Source organism: Cyphomyrmex costatus, unplaced genomic scaffold (genome assembly GCF_001594065.2).
Source record: "Cyphomyrmex costatus isolate MS0001 unplaced genomic scaffold, Ccosl1.0 scaffold135, whole genome shotgun sequence".
Lineage (NCBI taxonomy): Eukaryota > Metazoa > Arthropoda > Insecta > Hymenoptera > Formicidae > Cyphomyrmex > Cyphomyrmex costatus.
In genome coordinates, this window is record NW_017275337.1 from 1,241,839 (window position 1) to 1,262,676 (window position 20,838).

The window sequence follows — 20,838 nt, forward strand, 5'->3', positions numbered from 1 at the left end:
TATTATATAAAAAAATTAATTTAAAGGAAATGTAAACACTTTAGTTATAAATAAATATTCGAATAATAAATTTTTATTAATTTTTAATTTATTTTAATTGTAGTTCTTCTTTAAATTATTCTTAAAGTAAAAAATGTGCGTTATATATTTTAAATATCCTCGTTAAGATCCTCACCTCTAATATCAGTCGTCGTCTCGCTTCTGGAGAGCTCATGATCGTTACCGCGATGCGAGGAGGGTGTCTTTGACGGGCTCTTAACTAGGAGTGTCGCATCATTCTTGCCTGAGGTGGTACTTTCATCCTGATTAGGAAACTGGAAGGCCGTGGAATTGGGCCATGAAGCCGGGGGTGGACTGCGTACGAGGTGCTCATGTACCTGTGCTAGTGTTAGCGGATCCGCGTCACCGTATTCCTGAAAATATATATTTTTGTATTTCTTTTTACATGCGCTTAAAAAGGAGTATAAAATGCTTTTTTTTTTAAAAAAGAGTATAAATGCTCCTGAAAACACGCTTCTCTATCTTTTTTTTTCAAAAAGTCGATCCGTTTTTAATATAAGCTTTTATACTCGAATAGTTTTATGTACAAAAATTATTTAATATTTTTATTTAAATTTTGCTTTTAAATTGTAAGCACAAAATATACAATAATTTTTTCATTAAAAATATTCAAGAGAGGATTATCGAAGAAATATTTTAACTAATATATAAGTACACATATAAAAATTAATAATTCCAAAAACTAGATAATATTATGATATTTACTTTAGATCATTTAGAGCAGTTATAAAAATTTTACTCTGCCTATAAAAGTCATGATGATAAAAAAAAATTATTAGTACATATGAAAATAGATGTATATTACTTAGTTAAGTTTGCGAAAGTTTAATGCGAGGTCTCACCTGCGACATTAGAATTGCATCGTCGGACTCGGACTCCTCGATCGATTCCACGAGGCTCTCTCGGCTTGCTAATACCTGCATATAATTAGAGAAAATTTGCACAATTACATCAATATATATTACACAGCAAAATCGGGTAAAGTACTATTAAGGAATAAAACAAGTTCATTAGCAATTCAATTTTCTTTCTGTACAGTTAAAAAAAAATTAAACAGTCAATCAAAGAGAAAAATCAACTAAAGAGACTATACATATTATTGTACATTAAATTTTAGAGTTTTAAAACACTGCATTATATAGAGTCAAAAGTATATGCATTTTTCAAAATTAGAGTAAAGTAATGTTGCAAAGTTTTGAATTATTCAGAATTTGCGAATTGTTCAGGAGAATGAAAAAGCTCTCATAAAAGTCATCTTTTTGAGGCAACATAATGATCGGGCCAAACCTGTAGAAAGGGATTGTCCTGACGACTCAGTCGGAGTGCCTCCATGTCCTGATCAATGTTACGCGTTCTACCGGGTGTCAGGGTCAGAATTGAGTGCGAGGGTGACGGCTGACAAGAGACAACGACGTCCACCGCTGTCACACTCAAGGTCGACGGAATTCGCGACATCGTGCTGTCACTCTCCGAGCCGTTTCGACGACAAGCATTGGTAATAATTGCTGCAAGCAATATTGCTTGTGCTATCGATCATGTGTGCAAATGCTTTTATTAAACTAATATAAAATTCTTGCAATAAATGTATATAATTTATTATCTAAGATATTATTAGTTGAGTAGATGAAACCTTCAATTGCACATAACTTATTAGTTAGATTTTCATTTTGCTAATTACATTTAAAGAAACAAATTGAAATAATATGAGCGATATTTGAAATAAATGGCGCTAATTAACCTTTTACAGTTTTAATTAATAAGTTACGTAAAAAGACAAATATATTATATGAAAAATAATACCTAATTAATTTCTATATTAAAATCCTTTAACGACACATGAACATTTAAGAACTTTATATTCTTTATCAGAGTTTTATTCAACAAAAGGGTTTTCTTTTCATTTAACATCTTCAATTGTAGATTTATAAAATGATAATAAATTAGTGATTGATAAGAAACCAAGAGCTCCACAGATTTTCTGTGTTACTAAAGAATATTTAGAAATATTTCAAAGTAAAAAATTAAGGCTAAAAATTTTATAAAAGATCAGTGATATATCTCACCAGGAGTCTCCACCCTGGGTGCTCGTTCCATCTCTTCGTCTTCATTAACCTTCATCCCTACCGCCAGTTTTTTCGATTTAAACAGATTTGTTAGGAAAGCCGCTCCTTTGCGTTTCACCCGATCATATTTGTACGCGCTTTCGGACAACACGTGTATCATAATTCGTCTGTAAATATAATGTGGTGTAAGTAACAGCATCGTGTAATCTATAATTCAAAATATAATATAATATCGTAATGACATCTTTGAACGACATATTCTTATCACTAAGGGACGAAACGCCAAAAATTACGTGATATTCTTCGCAATATATTAGAATAAATTATCAGATTTAGATTTTTAATTGTAATTTGACTCTTTTTTCGCCCTGGTTAACGTATTACACTTATCATTAAGCTAATATTTCATTTGTTGTACTACAAATTTTTTAGGCATGTTAATTGGTTGCAGGATAGAGAAGTTTTCGAATTCTATATAGTTAATCAACAAGCTTTAAAAATAATTGTATAACAATTTTTAATTTTTGAAATATTGCAACAGCTTTACTCCAATCTTTGTCGTCCGCGAGATTATAATAAATATAGTAAAAGTTAAATAATTATCAATTTATATATAGAATTGTGCAAAAACAGAAAATTTGTTTAAGTTACAAGAAATTTTGACTATAATCAGGTATATATTTAATAAAAATATTAATACAATAGAATGTTATGAATGTCTATAAACCGACAGAAAATAAGCAAGAATCAATCCATAGTCAAACAATCATATAGTCAAAGGATTAATTTGCATATTGTTCTCAAGTTGATACAAAGAACTGTATAATAATTCACTGTAATATTATAAATAATCTTATATCGCGCGATAATACATCAATAATATGATAAGTCAAAACGATAGATGTGCCGACTTACACCACTTTCACTTTCAACCCATCAATCGCCACAATTAAGCAGCCTCATAACGATTAGGCATCACTTCCGAGAATCTTTATCGAGGAAAGTTCAATTTTATAAATGTACGTATATATATATATTTATCAAAAAATGATGTGAGATAACGATAATAAACAAACCGTGTCGGGACGCACTACCAAGTAAAAATTCGGTGGAATTGAAATCGTTGTCAAATTTGCAAGCATCGGATTGACAATCCGAGGAGCAGCATACTGCCAACTGCAGCTGCGGAAGGGTGTGCACCTACTCCTGTGCAAGAACTCGCGCAGCTGCGGTTGCTAGCAAGTAGACGGAGCTTGCGTGCAACAAGGGTGGATAAGAAGGGGAAGGTGGTGAAAAACATGAGAGCGACGAAGTCCTTAAAGAGCGAAGCAAAGTAACGTTATTCTCTTTTTTTTTTACTCGATGGACATCTTTAAGGCTCACAATTCATGTTTACTTAATTAGTAAGATACGGCTGTTTATAAATTAAAGGATGTTATAAGGTGAAAAAAGCGAATTTCGTAAAGTTCGAATTTTTTAAATTAGAAATATAAAACGCGTCATATGAATTTTGCAATTTTAATTTACACAATTGAGGAAATATCCAAATTATAAAAGTACATCATAGATTTTTTATATTAAAAATGTCAAGATCATGATGACATTATCACATAACTACGCATAATCATAACGCATTAATGGCTGAATTTAAGAAATATGCAATAATTAAAAATGTTTTAATCGCTCTTTAAGGAAAATATAAAGAAATATTCCCTTACATAAATCTGTATATGTCGGTAAAAAAAATCTCTCAAATGCAATAAAAAATTTAAAAGGTGGTACCAAATCTTGTAGATTAATTTTGAGGGTTCGTAAAGCAATTCATTATATATGGGGTGAGTGAAGAAGACGGGTACTTTTCCAGGAGTGCGTCGTGTCATTCGATCGATCGCACGACTCTGTTATACAAGGGGTGGTTACAATATATGCTGTCGATTCTACGTATATATAATATGGTCAGTAATAACAGGAATTAAATAAAGTTAAATAAAATAATAAAATTACGATTTGTCTCTTTTCATCTTTTTCAATAATTAGCAAACTTATAGCATGTATCAGTGATGGATGTGTGTATACAATACATATATATATCAACATGTGTAATGGATGTATATATATATATATATATATAGATTTGATCAGCTACGCTGTTTCTCTTAATAAATTTCGAGTTACTCTTACCTCCAAAAATTAAAAAAATTTTGTCAAATGTGATTACAAAATCCGTTATAGATATAGTAGATTATATTTTACATATTAAATAAAAATTTGAAATAAAACACAGAATTGAGTTCACAATAAAGTTTCTATTGAAGTGCTGTATCCTTGAAACTAACTCAGAAACCAGGTTTTCTTATTTATTTAAACGTACTTTTGTTGTTATTTAAACTCCTGTAGAGATCTCCAATGTTTCAAGGATATAACTGTACACGTAATTAAAATCAAAAGTAGCGTAAAATTTTGTTGTAGAAACATATTATAAACGTTTAAACTTCTCAAATAATACATGGTTATTGAAACTACACGTGGTTGATCAAAAGTGAAATTATCAAATTGCGTTCAAAACGCTTTTCAAGAAACTCGTTTATTCACCATTTCGAAATTTGTAGCAAACCAGGATCTCGTGATTCTCGAGAACAATGCAAACGCCCAAAGATATTAAACGGAGCCATTTCACGTTCGTTGTGAACACCATGTAAACATTGCGATCACTGTGCGATGTTTGTAGTCGACGATTACGAGGAGCAAAACAAAACTCAATCAGCACTCAATATACGATCCATCGTTGGATTACCTGAAAACTCGCACACCTGCCGGCGATGCATCCTTGCGTCGCGTTGCAAAGCGTCGCGACGCCAACGACGCAAGGGTGCGGCGCGCGCGAGGTCTCCCGGCCGGCGGCACGCTGCGAAGCGTCGCGCTGCGCCGCACCGGTCTTACCCTAGAAAATCAAAGGAAGCCGGCTTATCAGCAAGTGTATACGCGCGCGCGTATACACTTGCAACTCGGAAGGGGAAGTAACCCCGATTTTCAATTCGAGGAGGGGGAGGGAAGGTTGGTCTGAAAATTGTATGTAATTTGTAGGTATGATCCTCCTTCTCTTTCACACCTCTTTCCTTCATACGAATTACCGCGACTATCGATTTAGCTCAATTAATTAATGTGATAAATTGCTATGAGTCATTAATATAATTGCATAGAAGTTTATGGAGTCGACATTCTGAATTTGTATACTTGACTTGGAATGTTAATTAGATCGTGTGTAAAAAGATTGTTGTAGGGAAGAATAAAGAGAAAGTATGAGGTAGATATGCCGATTTATTCAAATCATTTGCCTACCTGAAAATTTCGTCAAATTGCAACATTAATATCTTGTAAATTAATGTTTAAATGTGATTCCTAAATCAACACACATTATGCGTACAGTGCGTAAAAATAACATCCGTACAACGGAATTAATTCGCCGTATTATTTCTCCAGAGATAATGTCAAAACTTTCAAATATCTCACTAAACAATGAATAATAATTTCTCAAAAAAGTTTGTTATAAAATATATTCTTTTGTTACTCTTAGATATCAGAGAAATTTAAATTAAAAATTGTTAATTGTTCTATTAACATATCGCAAGTATCATATCTTCCAATAATATACAATAAATCATATTGTTTAATAATTAATAATACGTTTGGAGAAAAGATGATTCATGGCGAAGCAATGGTGTACGAGTGCTTTCTCTGCTGCGCATAAATACTTAATTATAACACAAAATATTCTGAAAAGAGAAAAAATTGAATAACAAAAGAGGTTGACGCGAAATAAAATGGTGCCTCGTAAGTACCAATAACAAAGTTTCTTAATAAACAAAGGAAATATCTTTTTCATAAAAAATACGAAAAAAATGAACAAAATTTCTCCTTCATGAAATAAATTAACATTTCCACTTTTTAATTTGTTTAATGAGGCGGTAGAAATATGCTAATAGACGGTACGATCCATCCTCGTATACTTACAGCAAGCAATCAGCAACATTTCGAGCTCAGTAACAATAATAAGGAATAATAATCATAATCATGCTAATCATCGTTCATAATAATAATCGTCATTATTTTCGTTAACGATATGTTAGCCTAGTCCGTATAAACACAGCGACATCGAAACATCGTTTATATTATATGTAGAAATTAATTCATATTTATGTATATAACATACATATATATAATATATATATATAAAACATTTGCAAAAAAATCACAGTTACTTAAAACACCTTTACCTTCTCACACTTTCTTATTTTTTTTCAAACTCTTTTTCTTTCACACTCTTTATCTCTCTCATTCCGCTTTTTTCTCATGCGCACAATCTTTTTTTCGCACCTATTTATAGACGATGTATATCGCGAGAATAATCATCCGCTTTTAGTTGTTAAATTAAAAATTAAACAAAAACGGCGCAGCCAATATCGCGAGATTGTTCATGTTTATCTTCAAGATTTATTTGCAAGATTTGTTTCGTAATCAAATGAATTTAGCCTTCCCTGAGTGTCAATTATTAAGAAAATTAGTTGTCTAACAATAACGCAATTTGTAATATCTAATTGAGAGATTAAAATAGTCAATTTTAATCAACACAAATTCTTGATATTTTTTCTGATTAATAATTCCTGACGATTAATTCTCTCTATATAATATATGTCTTGCGAATTTGAAAATTCTACAAAAATAAGCAATAAGATACACCAATATCACAACAAAAAAAAATCAATCAATATTAGACTTCGATTAGACATGGAAATAGTTTTGTGGAAGAAAATTGTCGAGGCAGTGGCACAACATCGATGTAACAATGAAACAGGGTTTCTTAAGTACTATTTGTGGTTTCACAATGTCTGCACTACTTTTAGATCAGAGCACATGTCCGATTCCTAAATACTGATTTCCTTTCTGCAAAATAATTCGCAATGCGGAAATTTTTCAATTTTTATGTATAAATTTGTATCTATATAAATTTTCAAAGTTATGAATTAACTTAACATATTTTTAACGATTTTTTAATGTTTTGATAATTCGCAACTAAAACTTTTAGAAGTTTTATCAATATCAGAGTTGTAAAAATTAGTTTTTTTGTTAATTTTTTATATGTAATTACAAGATATTTTTTATCGTTTCCTATATCATTTTTTAGAAGAAAGAAATATATATATGCCTTTATAATATTAATTAGATCTTTAGGAATTAAAATTCATCCAACCTATTATAAATTCGCTTTACAATTATCGTTGTTCAAATATCAAACGATTGTTTAATTACACGGCAGTGTTGGCACAAAGCGTAAACATTGGCTCTTTGTCGAAGAAGGAAAAAATTTACATTTAAATGCAATTCTAAGCACATGTAAATAAAGCGCATTCGTCCAGCTAGATCTGCGATTTGTATCACTATGGCGGTTGTCGAAAATGATAATTGACAAACTATTATCAATAATTTTAATACGTTTAATCCCTCAAATCGCTGCTTCTCTTTCGTCTAAAAAAAAAACAAAAATGTTATAGATAAAAATTAAAGTATATAAACGTATGTATAAACATATATTATTATATACGCATACCGTTATAATTAATGTGCAGTTTGAGAGTTGCACGATATATAATGAGTCACACTGATCAAGACGTTTGAGAGATTAATCAACGAAAGAACAAAAAAACCTCGCAGTAATAAAAATATTTAGGATATATAAAGCTGCGTCCAGACTATTGAACCGAAACGCGAGCCGAGCCGAGCCGAGCCGAGCCGAGCCGAGCCGAGCCGAGCCGAGCCGAGCCTCGATTCTGTCACTGATGAGCTTTGAGCCGAAATTATCGAGCTGAAGTTTCGAGTCGAAATCAAATCCAGCTTTAACCAAATTTCACGAGCGTCGCAATATTGTACGTGATTTTAATTATCTGTTTTATACATATAATTAAATATACGCGCATATACAATGGACAATATTACAAAAATAGCTGCTGTTCTCGTTTGTTCTGCTCGGCTCGAGGCTCGCAACTCGGCTCGGTTCGACTCGAGGTCGACGGCTCGATAGTCTGGACGCAGCTTAAGACTTTGCGCGCTACCGTCCGCTTGATAAGCTGAAGATAAAAAAAACCAGTGATGATGGCAGTAAACGTTCGCGATTCGATTTGCAAGAAGTCAGTCGACCGCACAGACATTGACCAACTGTATCAAAGAACAGAAATTTATTAAAAAAAAAAAAGTAAAACAAAAATATGATTCTGTCGCCGATCCTATCATTAAAAAAATTCGACAAAAATTATTAATGATATAAAACAAGTTACAATTTTTAGCATAAAATTATAGAAAAAATATCGGCGAAAATGAAGAAAATGTCAGTTAAAAATTATTAATATACGCCGGCACAACTGGCTTCAAGCGACTGACAGCAAAACAGATGGTAGACAAAAAACATTGATTAACTATTTCAATAGTGCTAATGGGTATGTACAAAATTTCATATGTTACACGACAATTCCAATCCATCGATAATTCAAGCGCTCGGGGAAAGTCAATGTTGACTTGCACATGTTACATATAAAAAAGTTATTTCTTCGGAATTTAGTCATCAGTACAATTATTGCATCGCGATAAAGAAGAGTGTTGAAATCTATAAAAAATTCTATAATTTTAAAGTCTATTGCAAGTCTCAGAAGAAACGATCGCGAAGTTAAGATCCGAAGAAAGCAATTAAAAATTCCTAAGATCTGTTAAAATTCACAAACGTTTAAATTGACTACCGTGACTAAAGAAAACGCGAAGAAAAGTTCTTTTACAAGAAGTGTACATTGATAAAAATTGTTAAATAAATTAAAAAATGTTGTTAATTATCGATCGGCACTTTTTCTTGCCGCGAGCACTTCAATTATTACGCCGACGGATGTTTGTTAGTAAGGAATGGTTGTCAGAGAACTTCTCTTAGGAGAGGACGTTGACTTCACGGGGCGAACCGCAGACGTTCAACACGCTGCTTGTTGAGTTAGGCGTGATTTGACTTCGAGCCTCGTTTTGGGCCTGCCGTATTGCTTCCTTATACGGGCCGCGCTTTTTTTTGTTATACCGTGTCTGGAATTAGAATTCACAATTACATCACATTTCCGAAAATTGTTACTTTACTGTTACTATGAAACTAATACAGAAAATATAAGATACACAATAAATTCAAATTTCGTTCTTTTATCATTTGAAGCAGTTTCAATCATTTCAATTACTCATTACATTTTACGTATTTTATTACTTATTGTATTTATATATTTTAAGCATTATATGTATATATTATTATTATTATTTAAATGAATATACCTTAAAGGTTTCCAAAAAGGGACTTAACTGATCACAGGACATCAGCGAACTGGTTGATGATCCGTACCAAGCCACATGAGCCTGAGGACCTGATGAGGTACCGTCCTCTTTGCAAGATAACGTGATACTTAGCACCTGTAAATAATAAAATTCGATAATAATTACGGATGCGCTAAACTAATGATAGTTAGCCAAGCTAATAATTATTGTAACTTATTCTATAATAAAGAGATTATATCAGAGTATATTTTTTAGAACACTTTAAGCATACCTTGCCAGGCCACCAAGGAAAGCCGTGAATTTTACCCCATACAACGTCGCCCACGTCCATCCGTCTGCCATTAGTCGTAAGGCAGTGCGCTACGGAGGTGGCAGCCAGACGCATAACTAGAGGATGAGACTGATGAGGTGGAAAATCTGGCGCAGTTTCCACTTCCGGCTCATGTTCGCTTAACTCGTCGCTGCTACCACCGGAACTCTTGCAACCGGAGGACGCGTTGCTCACGGGATAATCGCAACGCGCATACGCATTTGTATTCAACCTCTTCAGAGATATCGACAACTTCTGTTTCAGGCACTGTTCCTTAATGGCTCTGTAAGACTCACCGCCGCCTGGTAAGACATTCCAATTCTGTGGCTGCTGTTGCGACTGCTGTTGTTGCGAGTCTGTGGAATCTAAACAGGATTGTTCAGAATGCGATTGTTCCTGTTGTTGCTGGTTCTTGTGCTTTCTGCCCTCCTTGTGCTTCTTTTTATGTTTCACCTTGTGCTTCCGGCGATGATACAAGAGCGGATCGTACGTAGGATTATATCTAGATAATTTAAAATAACGATTAAAAAAAAATCGGTTAATTTTTCAAAAATATAATTTTTTAAATAAAAAATGTAAATACACAGAGAAATATATTTTATAAATACAATATATTTTAAAAATTAATTATACAATAAAAGTTGTTCTTTATTTAATCATATCACAATTGTGAGATATATTTTTATATCATATAAAGAAAATTTATTAGAGGAAAGTCGCCAATACTGACAACATAGGAACAAACATTAGAAACATAGATTTCCTAAAGAAATACCTCCTTATTTCACGAGACTAACATTGCGTTTTATTAATACTGATAAAAATATGTTCTGTTAATTAAAAATTCTGTTAATTAAAGTACTAAAACGAATTTCACAAATGCGAAATTAAAATTTTTGCAATTTTCTTTTGCAAATTGCATAGTTTAAATAATAGTAGATACACTATTGATAATATTAGATTTTTATTTGTTTATTGTTTTTCAATTTTATTTAAATTTTGTTCTTTATGATTTTTCTGTTTTTGTAATAAGATTATAAACATAAAATCAGGATGCAATGTTAACTGATACATCGTAAATTAGCACTGTGAGACAGACCATAAGCTTAATCTTTATGTATTGTAGCATGATTGTGTCAGAAAATCTTATCAGAGCTAAAAACGCTTTTGTATTTACGGGAAAACTTAAAAGATAAAATGGTCGGATGAAACAGGATAAAATATGCGTATAAATCAACAAAAATTGTTTTTATATCGCAGTGAAAGAATTCTAGAAATTCTTATGTACATTAACTTGTATATATACTTGTATTGTATATATATTTGTATTAACATCTACTTGTATAATTCCTAAAAGAGAAAAATAAAAATATGTAGCATTATTGCCTACTACGTCGGCTTTAAGGCCTATGTGAGACGCTCATTTCTGTTTACTTCACAAAAAGATTAATTATATTGCAAAAAAAGTTTTAGTTTTAACTTCTGTTTAAAAAATATAGTCCAAAAATAAAGTGATATGATGATATATATTGGCAACCTCCCTCTATATATATTACCGTAGAAAATAAATTAAAAAAAATTTAAAAATATCATAAAACTCACAATGCTCACAACCACATGCAAATTATGGATTCTTAACAATTATATAATTTTTAATTATTTTACCTCGGCGATCCATTACAAGGCGACCTCGCTGGCGACACTCCGCCCAACATTTTTCTTCTAGCCTCTTTTTTGGCCTTCTTCAGAGCTCGTTTTGCCGCCTTTGCACTGGCATCTTTCACCACACCGCCCTGCTTTTGAGGATCCACCTGTTCCTGCCCGTCCTCTTCGCCTTCGTAATATTCGCCAAAGGATCTGGGCAGCTCCAGAGGATCTCTCTCTTGCTGAGCGTCATCGGCATCATCTGTTTCTTGTTCATACGCATCAGGATCCTGAGGTTTTGCAGGTATTTTAAGAACAGTTCCTTCGCCTTGCGCACCAAATGATATTTTAATCACTGGCGTGGTCCTGGCGATTCTCGTGGGATCTTCAAACACCGATTCATCCCAAAGATCCTCCATCGAACCCACTGAACGTTTCTTCCTCGGCACTCTACCAGTTTTCAATCTCATTGTCGAATCCGCAGCTGCGAAAGTTTTCTTGTCCTCCTCTTCGGGAATTTTTGCGCTCTCCACCGATGAACTGCTGAGTCTTCTCGGCGTGGCACAATAAGCCGTTGAAGGATTATTGTCGCATTCGGCAGTGGATTCCACTCGTTCTTGCGATGTTAATACGTTCCTCAAGGATACCTCCTCTTCATTTCTTACAGGCCAATGTGAAGATTGTGGGCTCGCCGCGACCTTCACCTTATCTAAAACAATTGTGCAATTTTCGATACGAGTTTATACATACAAGATATTGTCAATTAAAGCTCCTTTATCCATCTAAAAGTTCTAGTCCAAAAAACATTTCTTAATTTTCAAGCATTTATTATTTACGCAAAGGATTGAAAATAAATATCTTCTTTACACTTCTCTTCTTTAAACACACAGACATAATATTACGAAAATTGAAAAATTATTTCGTCCTACAAAAAACTTATAGCAATAAATATATAAAACATAAAAAATTTAATTTTCAAGATTTGAACTTTGTTTCCATTTATATAACAAGTTTTTTGTTTCAATTGATCCGCATAGTTGAGACGTTATTGATCTCGTTGGGATGCAACATCACTAGATTATTAAAAAGATTAAAAGCAAAAAAAAATTAAAAGAACCAAGTAAACATCGCAAAAGCAAATTGTTCATTAAAAAAGATAAATTCAGAGCTGACTATTTTTTTATCATACAGTTAATTCGCATAAAATCACATAATGTAATATGTAATCTATAACCTTTTTAAACGTGTTCTTAAATTTTCCAATAATAATAATATATGTTAATTAACATCAACGCGATTACTTCATCGAAGGTAAATAGATAAAAATGTACCAGATAATTGACCGGGATTCTGTATGACGTTATTGATCTCGTTGGGATGCAATCTCGACAGTTTTGGGATCAGCGATGCTCCCACCTTCGAATCAATACTCGAACTTGTCGTCTTCGTCGTTTGATTGGGGATCATCGGACTTTCCGTCCGACATTCCGATAGCAATGTTCGCTGAGTCTTCTGCGGTTGCTGACCGCAACGTCGATCACTTCTTCTCGTGGATCCCGGAATCAACTAGTAGAAACAGCAAAGAAAATACTTACTTCTATGCGATGATTCAAGCCAAATATTTGTTAACGTACAGTGATTTTAATAAAGTTTCTAGAAGTCTAATGAATATAACGATGTTAAAAGAAGCAGCTCTCATTAAAACTCAAAAAAATTCAGAGGATTCTGACGTAACCTATCAAATTTTTGACGATATCGATATTATAATTTAAGAATTCTTAAATTACAATCGTCGATATATACACATTCACATAAAAAAACTTTCTTCTTTATAAAATTTATTATGTTTTGAAATTGTTTAAAAACTTCTTTAAGAGAAACATTTGATTTCTTACATTTGAAAATCTAATTTAACACTGTGGAAATTACTTATTTTGAGAAGCACTGAACAGTGCTTTTACGCGGAGAAGAAAAACGATTTTATTGAAGTATCTAAAAACTTAGATACAGATCTGAAAATAATTTTGTTGAATTATTAAAATAAACTATGTAGGACATTTAATTAAGTTGCTAGAATATCAAAATTTATTACATTGTGCTTGAGTTTTTTACATAATTATTTCGACGATCCAACAAAATTATTTTTAAATCTTTATCTAAATAAATCATTAGATATTTTAATAAAATTATTCTTTTCGTATATACTTAATACACAAAATAAATAATTAATCACTATATCTACCTTCTAATATTAAATTTCTGAAAGAGATGTATCCGATCTAAACACAGTTCTATAAAAAAATATGCGATCTTAAGTAAGCTACGTTCGCCGTATACCTGCTGCGATTGCTGTTGAGCATCCTCGTGCTTCCTCTTCCTGCTGACGTCAACATTCTCGCTGTTCTCATTGCAGATCGATCGGCACTTACTACAGAGCACCTGGCGGGGCCTCAATCTCACTGTAGGCCTGGCGTTTTTGTACCTAGCGGGCGGATTGATGTTCCTGCGGAGGTCGACCTTGGCGACGACGGCGGCCGCCGACGACGACAGCACGTTCCTCTTTTCCTGGAAATAACTGAAGCGCGCCGCGATCGTCGCCAGTTTATCGCCATCGGGGTCTGGCACCGACTCCGGGGGTTGAACACCACAAGGAAGTCCCCTATGAATATAATTTAGCGTATCTTGTAATCGACGTTCTAGAAGTTTAAACGATATCTAAACTAATTATTCAAAGAGATAATGATGCCTTATCAATATTTCCGTCGTTTCGAAAAGAACGATTTTAGTCAAGTATTAAAAAATTTCCTAGATACAGAAAAATAATTTTGTTTGGATTATTAAAATAATTGTGTATAGGATGCTCAATCTCGCGTTACTAAAATGTTAAAATTTTTTGCAGCATTATTATCAAATGTTTAAACGTTCTACATAATTATTTTGATAGTCTGACTAAATTATTTTCGAATGTATATCTAACTAAATTTTCGCAAATATTTTAGCAAACAGTTTTTCCGTGCTCATGTCAAGCTGCTGTCTTGAGGATTTATCAAAAACTATTTGACTATACATATAACGTATACATACACACTTCATTAAACCTCTTACTCTATATAGCAAGTAGCAATAGATTTATTTGTATCATCTTACATAAACGCAAATCAATACAGAATTAAAGATGTTTTCTTGTGTTTCTTTATATAAGAGATGTTCAGTACAACACTAGTTTTTTCATTTCTTAACTGATGTTCATATTTATTTGTTTCGACTCGGGAAAAAGCTTCTGACTGATGTATGAACTTTTACCGTAAAAAATAACTAATGACTTGTTCTTGATTCTTTTGATTTTTCCGTTTTCTAAATTTTCTGACGACTATTTTAAGCAATTTCTTGGTCAATTTTCCTACGTTCGTCGACAAATGAGCTAGATCATTCGTCGCCAAAGCTTTCAATAGAAACCGACGTGGAATGAGAATGGCAGAAGATTGGGCAACGCTTTCGGGTATGCTTCGTCGGCTTCCCGTGCACCGACAACGCGGCCATGTCATGGTATTGATTCGAGAGAGGCACGTACAATGAGCGACAGCCTCTGACGGTATATCCATTAATATTTTCTAGGTCCCGATACGAGGCAGACCCTCGAAATTCCGAGTCAGTCCGCGCGTGAGGAAGAAAAATGGACGAGAGAGGGAATACCGGGAATCAGCCGATTCGCCTTAACGTGAAAATGATTATGATGGAACTGATAAATTAGAGGGGTCTATTCGCTATCGTTGCTAGTCTAATTTGTTACGAATTTACGGCACGCCACAAAGATCTCACGCAGCCATAAGTTTACTCTGTTTGTAATCCTAAAATTATTCAAATCCTCCTCTCATTCCCGAATTGTAAATTCGTAACGTGAGCTTATCTAAATGTGAGTTAATCTCTAAACTTAATTTACATTTTTCAACCGAGCAGCAGTCTAAGTATCGCAGTACAAGCTTCTGTCCAATAACACATCGAATTTCATTTATCTTCGATCTTCGCAATTATAGATTCTAATTTGTATAGAGTCTATTTTTCCCTGACGTTTTCAATTATCTTGTTAAAAACTGTAACAACAATTGGCTCATTTCTTAAATTAATAAAGCAGACAGTTAACGTGGACTATGGCATTGGTATACGTGGCTGTTTCTCTGCTTTCTGTCCACGCACACATCCGCAGTTTCGACCCGCAAATGGTGGCGTTCTCAGAGACGTCGACGATATTCCCTTTGTTCCTGACGAACACGAGACCACTATATTGGAGGTTCTCAACCTTGGATCATGCGTAAACCGCACAGCTGGAGCGTATTTTGACTCGATGTCGGGTAGATCGATAAATACCGTTTCCCAGACTAATAAATTCGTGTCCTTGGACTGTCATCTACTAATTTAGTCATCGATTTGTAGTCGATCTTTCCTAAATGTAGACTTAATGGAACGCGCAGTTCAATTAAAATTCTGCTAATAGAAAATCTACTTAAAATTAATGAAAAAGTATGTTAATATTTTATTTCAAAATATCTTACAATGGATATAAATGTTTCTTTAATCGTTTGAGAATGTTTCAGGAAATTCTGTGAAATGATAATATTTAATATCGGTAGTCTTTTTAGAAAGGGAAAAGAATAGTCTTGAACGTGCGTAAATTTTTGTTGAGAGATTCGCTTTTTTATTCGACGCGGATGTAAATGTTTCATCAATACTTGATAAATTCTTTAGAAATATGTTGCTAATTTAAAAAAATGAATTAAGAAGAATATTGAATTATAATATATAGCGTAGCGGAAAGATATGGGAACCTCTATCGCACCATACCGTCGTGCACAACGTGACACAAGCCAAGCCTGGTTGGTCGGTGGCCCCGACTAGCTACCAGGGCCGTAAACAGAAACTTTACTGTCTCTCGATTACTCTTTTATCTTTCGTTATCTAGCTCAACTTCACAAGAAAAACTTGAAAAAAATTTCACATATATTACAATATACTAATATTGTGTGTGTTATCTTAAATATTATTAATCGAATCGAAAATGACGTCATATTCGTTACCGCAATAAACTTACAAAAATTAACGAAAGCAAAATAAACAAGCGACGTAATAAGAATAGTCATTGGATATATTTTGAAATAATTAATTTTTCAAATTGGGATGTATATTGATGATGAGTCGAATTCTAAACGACCCTCTCGACCTTACAGCCCTGCTAGGCATGGTTGTGCAATTGCGATACGGGGCGGCCATTGGCCGCCCGGCTTGGACAAGAAAACCTAGGGCGCGGGGTAAGAAAACGGGCAACAGCTGTTCGGCCACAGCAACGAGCTCGGCTCTGAACTCATGGGGCGGCTAACCCCGGTTGCCCTCAGGAAAAATGCGCTGAGAAAAACGACAACTGCTTGAATAGACAAAACCGCAGCGATTGCACGAAATTGCTATTCGGATAAATAGGGCAGGCTCGAACGAAAGTCCGGGATCGAATTGACGTCGATCGAGATCGGGATCAGCGCGATGTTGAAATCATCGAAATTACATTCCGATTTTCGAGATAGAATCCAACAAATTGGATAATTGAGTGACGTTGAATGAAAATGAGTTTATACCCGCCAACAAATAATAGCTTTCAACAAAATCGGTTTAATATCTATTTAAATTGTAACACTCAGTTGATTCGGTAGTAAAATTTAATTCGTATTGTAATAACACATAATCAGATGCAATAAACCTCAACATGCAGCTTTATGGTAAAACATTAATAATGAAATTCACTAAGTTGATCCATCGCATTCGATAAACTCCGCGGCGTTAATAATATTTGAGTAAATTCAATTTAAGGTTTCCCACGCGTTATTAGTCTGGTTATACATAGTGCTCGCTTTTCATAAGTTGGCGGATTAACTGGTGTAAGTGGAACAAGAGTGGTCAACTAGTTATAACAGCTACTTAGTTGATTTCCCAATAATCGAAATGACTACTGAGTATCAGAGAAGTCGGCAACAACGGCTATATTACAAAGGTGCAGGCGTTTACTATGCGAGATCATGAGTCACCACGGTAAAGTCTTTTTAGCATATACTGGGTGAAGCAAAACTTTCGTTACGTTTATCCACGCGTATTTTTCGACTATTCAAAACCGCAGCTTATTTATAATTGAAATTTATTGAATGGAAATCTCCCATTATTTCCATTAACACTAACGTGCAAAAAGAATTTCATAATAATTAACGGTTTTCCGTTGGATTATTATCGAAAAGAATTCCATTATATTGAATCCGCCAGGAGAGAAAGTATACGTGTCGCGGGACACCGGGTATACGTAATTATACGCACATGTAAGTGCAGAAAAAACATGGATAGAGGATGTAATATCTCATTTATATGACGACTTGGCCGAGTCATGTGAAATTTGAGGAAATTCACGACTTCCACGCCCATTGCGACTGGCGCCAGGAGAAGAAGACATATTCACGCGCGCATATACGTTTCCTATTAAAGTACAGATAAGTTATCAAAATTGTCGAAGCTTTCGGGACTTGGTCCTATTTAGTACGTCTCGGAGGAAACGAGATATTTCGTGCCAAGTTCGTGCGTAAGTTCGTGCACTATCGTGGAAGTCGACGGGTATCGCGCGCCGTCGGATGGCATCGCTTCTACTTCTCTTCCCAGCAACTTAATCCCGCGGATCGTTATAATTAAAATATCTCAAATTTTAATATCTTTCCTCTGACACTTCATATTTGAATCTTCAAACTCTTCCGATCTAAATTTTGGCTTGAACGGCTGCGAATGATTACAACGTTTAAAAAGTTACAAGTAAAAGAGCCATAATGAAATATAATTCCAAAAAACAAAGAATTTGGGGAAAACCTCTTTTAAAAAAAAAAACTTCCTGAAGTCTTAAAAATAATTAATATATCTTTTGCATTACACATTCTGGTTATTTTTAAATATTAAATCAACGTTCCGTTAAAAATAAAATTGTTGGAAAAGCTGGTGTTACGTTACTTTTTTAGAAATACTGCACTTATGCTGTAGAAAAATATATTTTCTTCTCAATTCACGATTTGTATTTCGTTTTATAAATGAAATATGTAGTTAATATAAAGGCAGATCCTCGAGAATGCTACACAAAAAAGTCGATAGTATTTTTGTGTAACCGTCCAATTTTAGATCGATTATGTAACGAGACTCCTTGGAATCCTGATGCTGCCAGACATTTGGAACATTGACTCTGTTCTAGGTACCTGAATATAAACCTTTATAAATTGGAAATATCATATCCTTGAGTCTCGATAATTATATTGATGAAAACTGAAAGTTATACCTGGCAATCGGATTTTTTTATAGTAATGGAGCATCAATCATCTATCGTGTGAATCGATCGTTATTAAATTGATCACAGGTTATTCTGCTTTTTATCCTGATTCTTATTTTCCTATATTTTAATCTCAGTTTGCGTGGCAATTCTAAAATACCAGAATTTTCAAATCCATCAATTCAAAAATAAAAATCATTGTAAAGAATTTTTGTAGTTGCGCAATTTGAGATTTTGGCATTCTTAAATGTTTGAATTTAAAACTGAGGGTTTTAGATTTTTCGTATTGCTTATTCCACCAGAATTTCAGGATCGTTGTACAAAATAAAACAAAGATAAAACTCGCGAAAGAATATCGTTAGTGTTTGTTCTTTACTACTACCTGTAAGTTTTGTTTCAAAATTATTACTATAATTTAAAAAAAAAACGATATGAATCTACTAATATTCAAGGATTTATATCTTCAAACTTTTAAAAATCTAGAATATCGAAACGCCAACGCAAACTTGAAAGAAATAATCAGAGAATAACACAAAAGAGCCTAGTCATTAATATCCGGTTTAAAAAACAATTGTCACTTTGCTCCAAAGTACAAGCTTGTGTGCGGTGATGGTAAGGTTTTGAGAGTCAAAAAGTTTCCACGGATTCGTATTTGTACTTATGACTCCGATTTTAAATTGTTAATATTTTTTTTATGCATCACACATCTCAACAAACTTTAAGTGGACTTAGTCATCAACTTCTATGTTGAACATTCCATTATATATTCGTCATTCTGCTCACAGATAGCAGCTAAAATACCTTTTAGTTACTATTCGGCCAATTTCTAAAATACCTATATACCATAATTATTATAGAATCGATCAATTTTGGAAGACATACATTGTTTTCAGGTCTTAGAAAGACGAGGCAAAAACGCTCCTAAAGATCAATGATTCATGAGCGAATTTAATCGTCAACATTAGGTGTGATGTTAAGTAGGGATACAAATAGCATCATTTTTCTGCAAAACCTTATTCTAAGGACCAGAGTATCATCATATCGATGAATTACTTAATCCCAAGCTGTTTTGAATGCTAGCCGTCGGAAACCTATGGTTTTAACAGTGGAACTCGTGTATGTGTGACTTTTCTCGAGATTTTTTCTTTACAAACCGAAGGGTGGTCAAGGGTCGAGCATTCTTTCGATGACGGAACAAAGGCTCTCGACAAGCGGAACAAAATAGGAAAAAAGAATAGGTCACAACACGAGGTCTTCATATCGCTCTTTCTCACTCGCGCTCTCTCTCTCCCTTATTCTTACCTCTTAGTGGCGTCGAGCAGCGCACCTTGGAAGCACTTGGCGCCATGGATGAAAGATACCACGAGGATGTCGGACAGCGCGGATTCGACGGTCACGAGGATCTTGTCGCCCGTGGCGAGCGCGAGGTGCGCGGACGGGACCTCCGCCGCCGCGGCCGCCATCTTGCCTCGAGTTTAAAGTTATTGCGAGCGAGCGTGCAAGTAAGCTGGTGGTGTGTGGTGTGGTGTGGTGTGGGCTTTGCGCTTTCCGCTTCGCTCCGCCACGACGGAGTCGACCGGAGAGCGAGCGAACGGCTCGTCTCGTATCGTCGTCGTCGTCGTCTCGTGCGCCGCGCCGCTCCGCGCCGCGACGCGCCGCCTCTTGTTTCTTTCTCTCTCTCTCTCTCTTTCTCGTTCTTCCTTGCTCGCTCGCTCGCAGTGGCTCGCAGTCTGTCTGAACCGGATGACGTGAGGAACGACGGCTGCAGCTGTGTGCGAAGACCGCGTGAAGCGGGCGGTAAAGCTTTACGACCAGGGGGCGGGTGGGGGTAAAGTTGGTTGGCAGGTAGAGGGGACGTAACCTGGCCTGCCACACAACCGCACAGTGCACACAGCTGGCTGTGGCTGCCCCTGGTGCGCTTGCGCTTGCTGGAGGCGGTCCACCAGGTCCGTATACCTAAAATCGTGCTTGAAAAGGCTCTGGGAGCAGACCTTGTTTTGTGACTGATGAACAATCCTACGATGCCAAATTTTCCGAGAAATAAATTTGCGTAAAAAAAATTCCATCTCTGTGAGGCGATA

At 34.7% G+C, this 20,838-nt stretch overlaps 2 protein-coding genes and 1 long non-coding RNA gene across 4 annotated transcripts in view; 1 reads left to right on the plus strand and 2 right to left on the minus strand.

Moving 5' to 3' along the window:
• Positions 1-4,982, minus strand: part of LOC108782840 (uncharacterized) — a 6,479-nt gene extending 1,497 nt beyond the window's left edge. The window contains exons 1-5 of one of the 2 annotated variants that reach the window (XM_018551222.1): positions 4,918-4,982; positions 2,124-2,290; positions 1,348-1,565; positions 903-977; positions 176-413 (exon numbers count right to left, since the gene is read on the minus strand). In XM_018551222.1, the coding sequence (XP_018406724.1) occupies positions 176-413; positions 903-977; positions 1,348-1,565; positions 2,124-2,283 (691 nt within the window). In that variant the 5' untranslated portion in view covers positions 2,284-2,290; positions 4,918-4,982. Of the gene's footprint in view, positions 1-175; positions 414-902; positions 978-1,347; positions 1,566-2,123; positions 2,291-3,038; positions 3,108-4,917 lie in introns of those variants that run through there. The other variant, XM_018551221.1, reaches the window with a different exon arrangement.
• Positions 4,983-8,489: 3,507 nt separating this feature from the next.
• On the plus strand, positions 8,490-9,793 carry LOC108782799 (uncharacterized). Its single transcript, XR_001941007.1, has 3 exons — positions 8,490-8,611; positions 9,478-9,567; positions 9,726-9,793. It is a non-coding gene; the product is annotated as an uncharacterized LOC108782799 (long non-coding RNA).
• Positions 8,997-20,484, minus strand: LOC108782798 (PWWP domain-containing protein 2A). The gene is made up of 7 exons (XM_018551167.1): positions 20,060-20,484; positions 13,762-14,083; positions 12,756-12,990; positions 11,446-12,133; positions 9,742-10,282; positions 9,471-9,605; positions 8,997-9,233 (listed from the first exon to the last, which is right to left on the minus strand). Exons 1-7 carry the CDS (start codon positions 20,218-20,220, stop codon positions 9,087-9,089), a joined length of 2,229 nt encoding a protein of 742 aa, XP_018406669.1. The 5' UTR covers positions 20,221-20,484; the 3' UTR covers positions 8,997-9,086.
• Between the last annotated feature and the right edge of the window lie 354 nt (positions 20,485-20,838).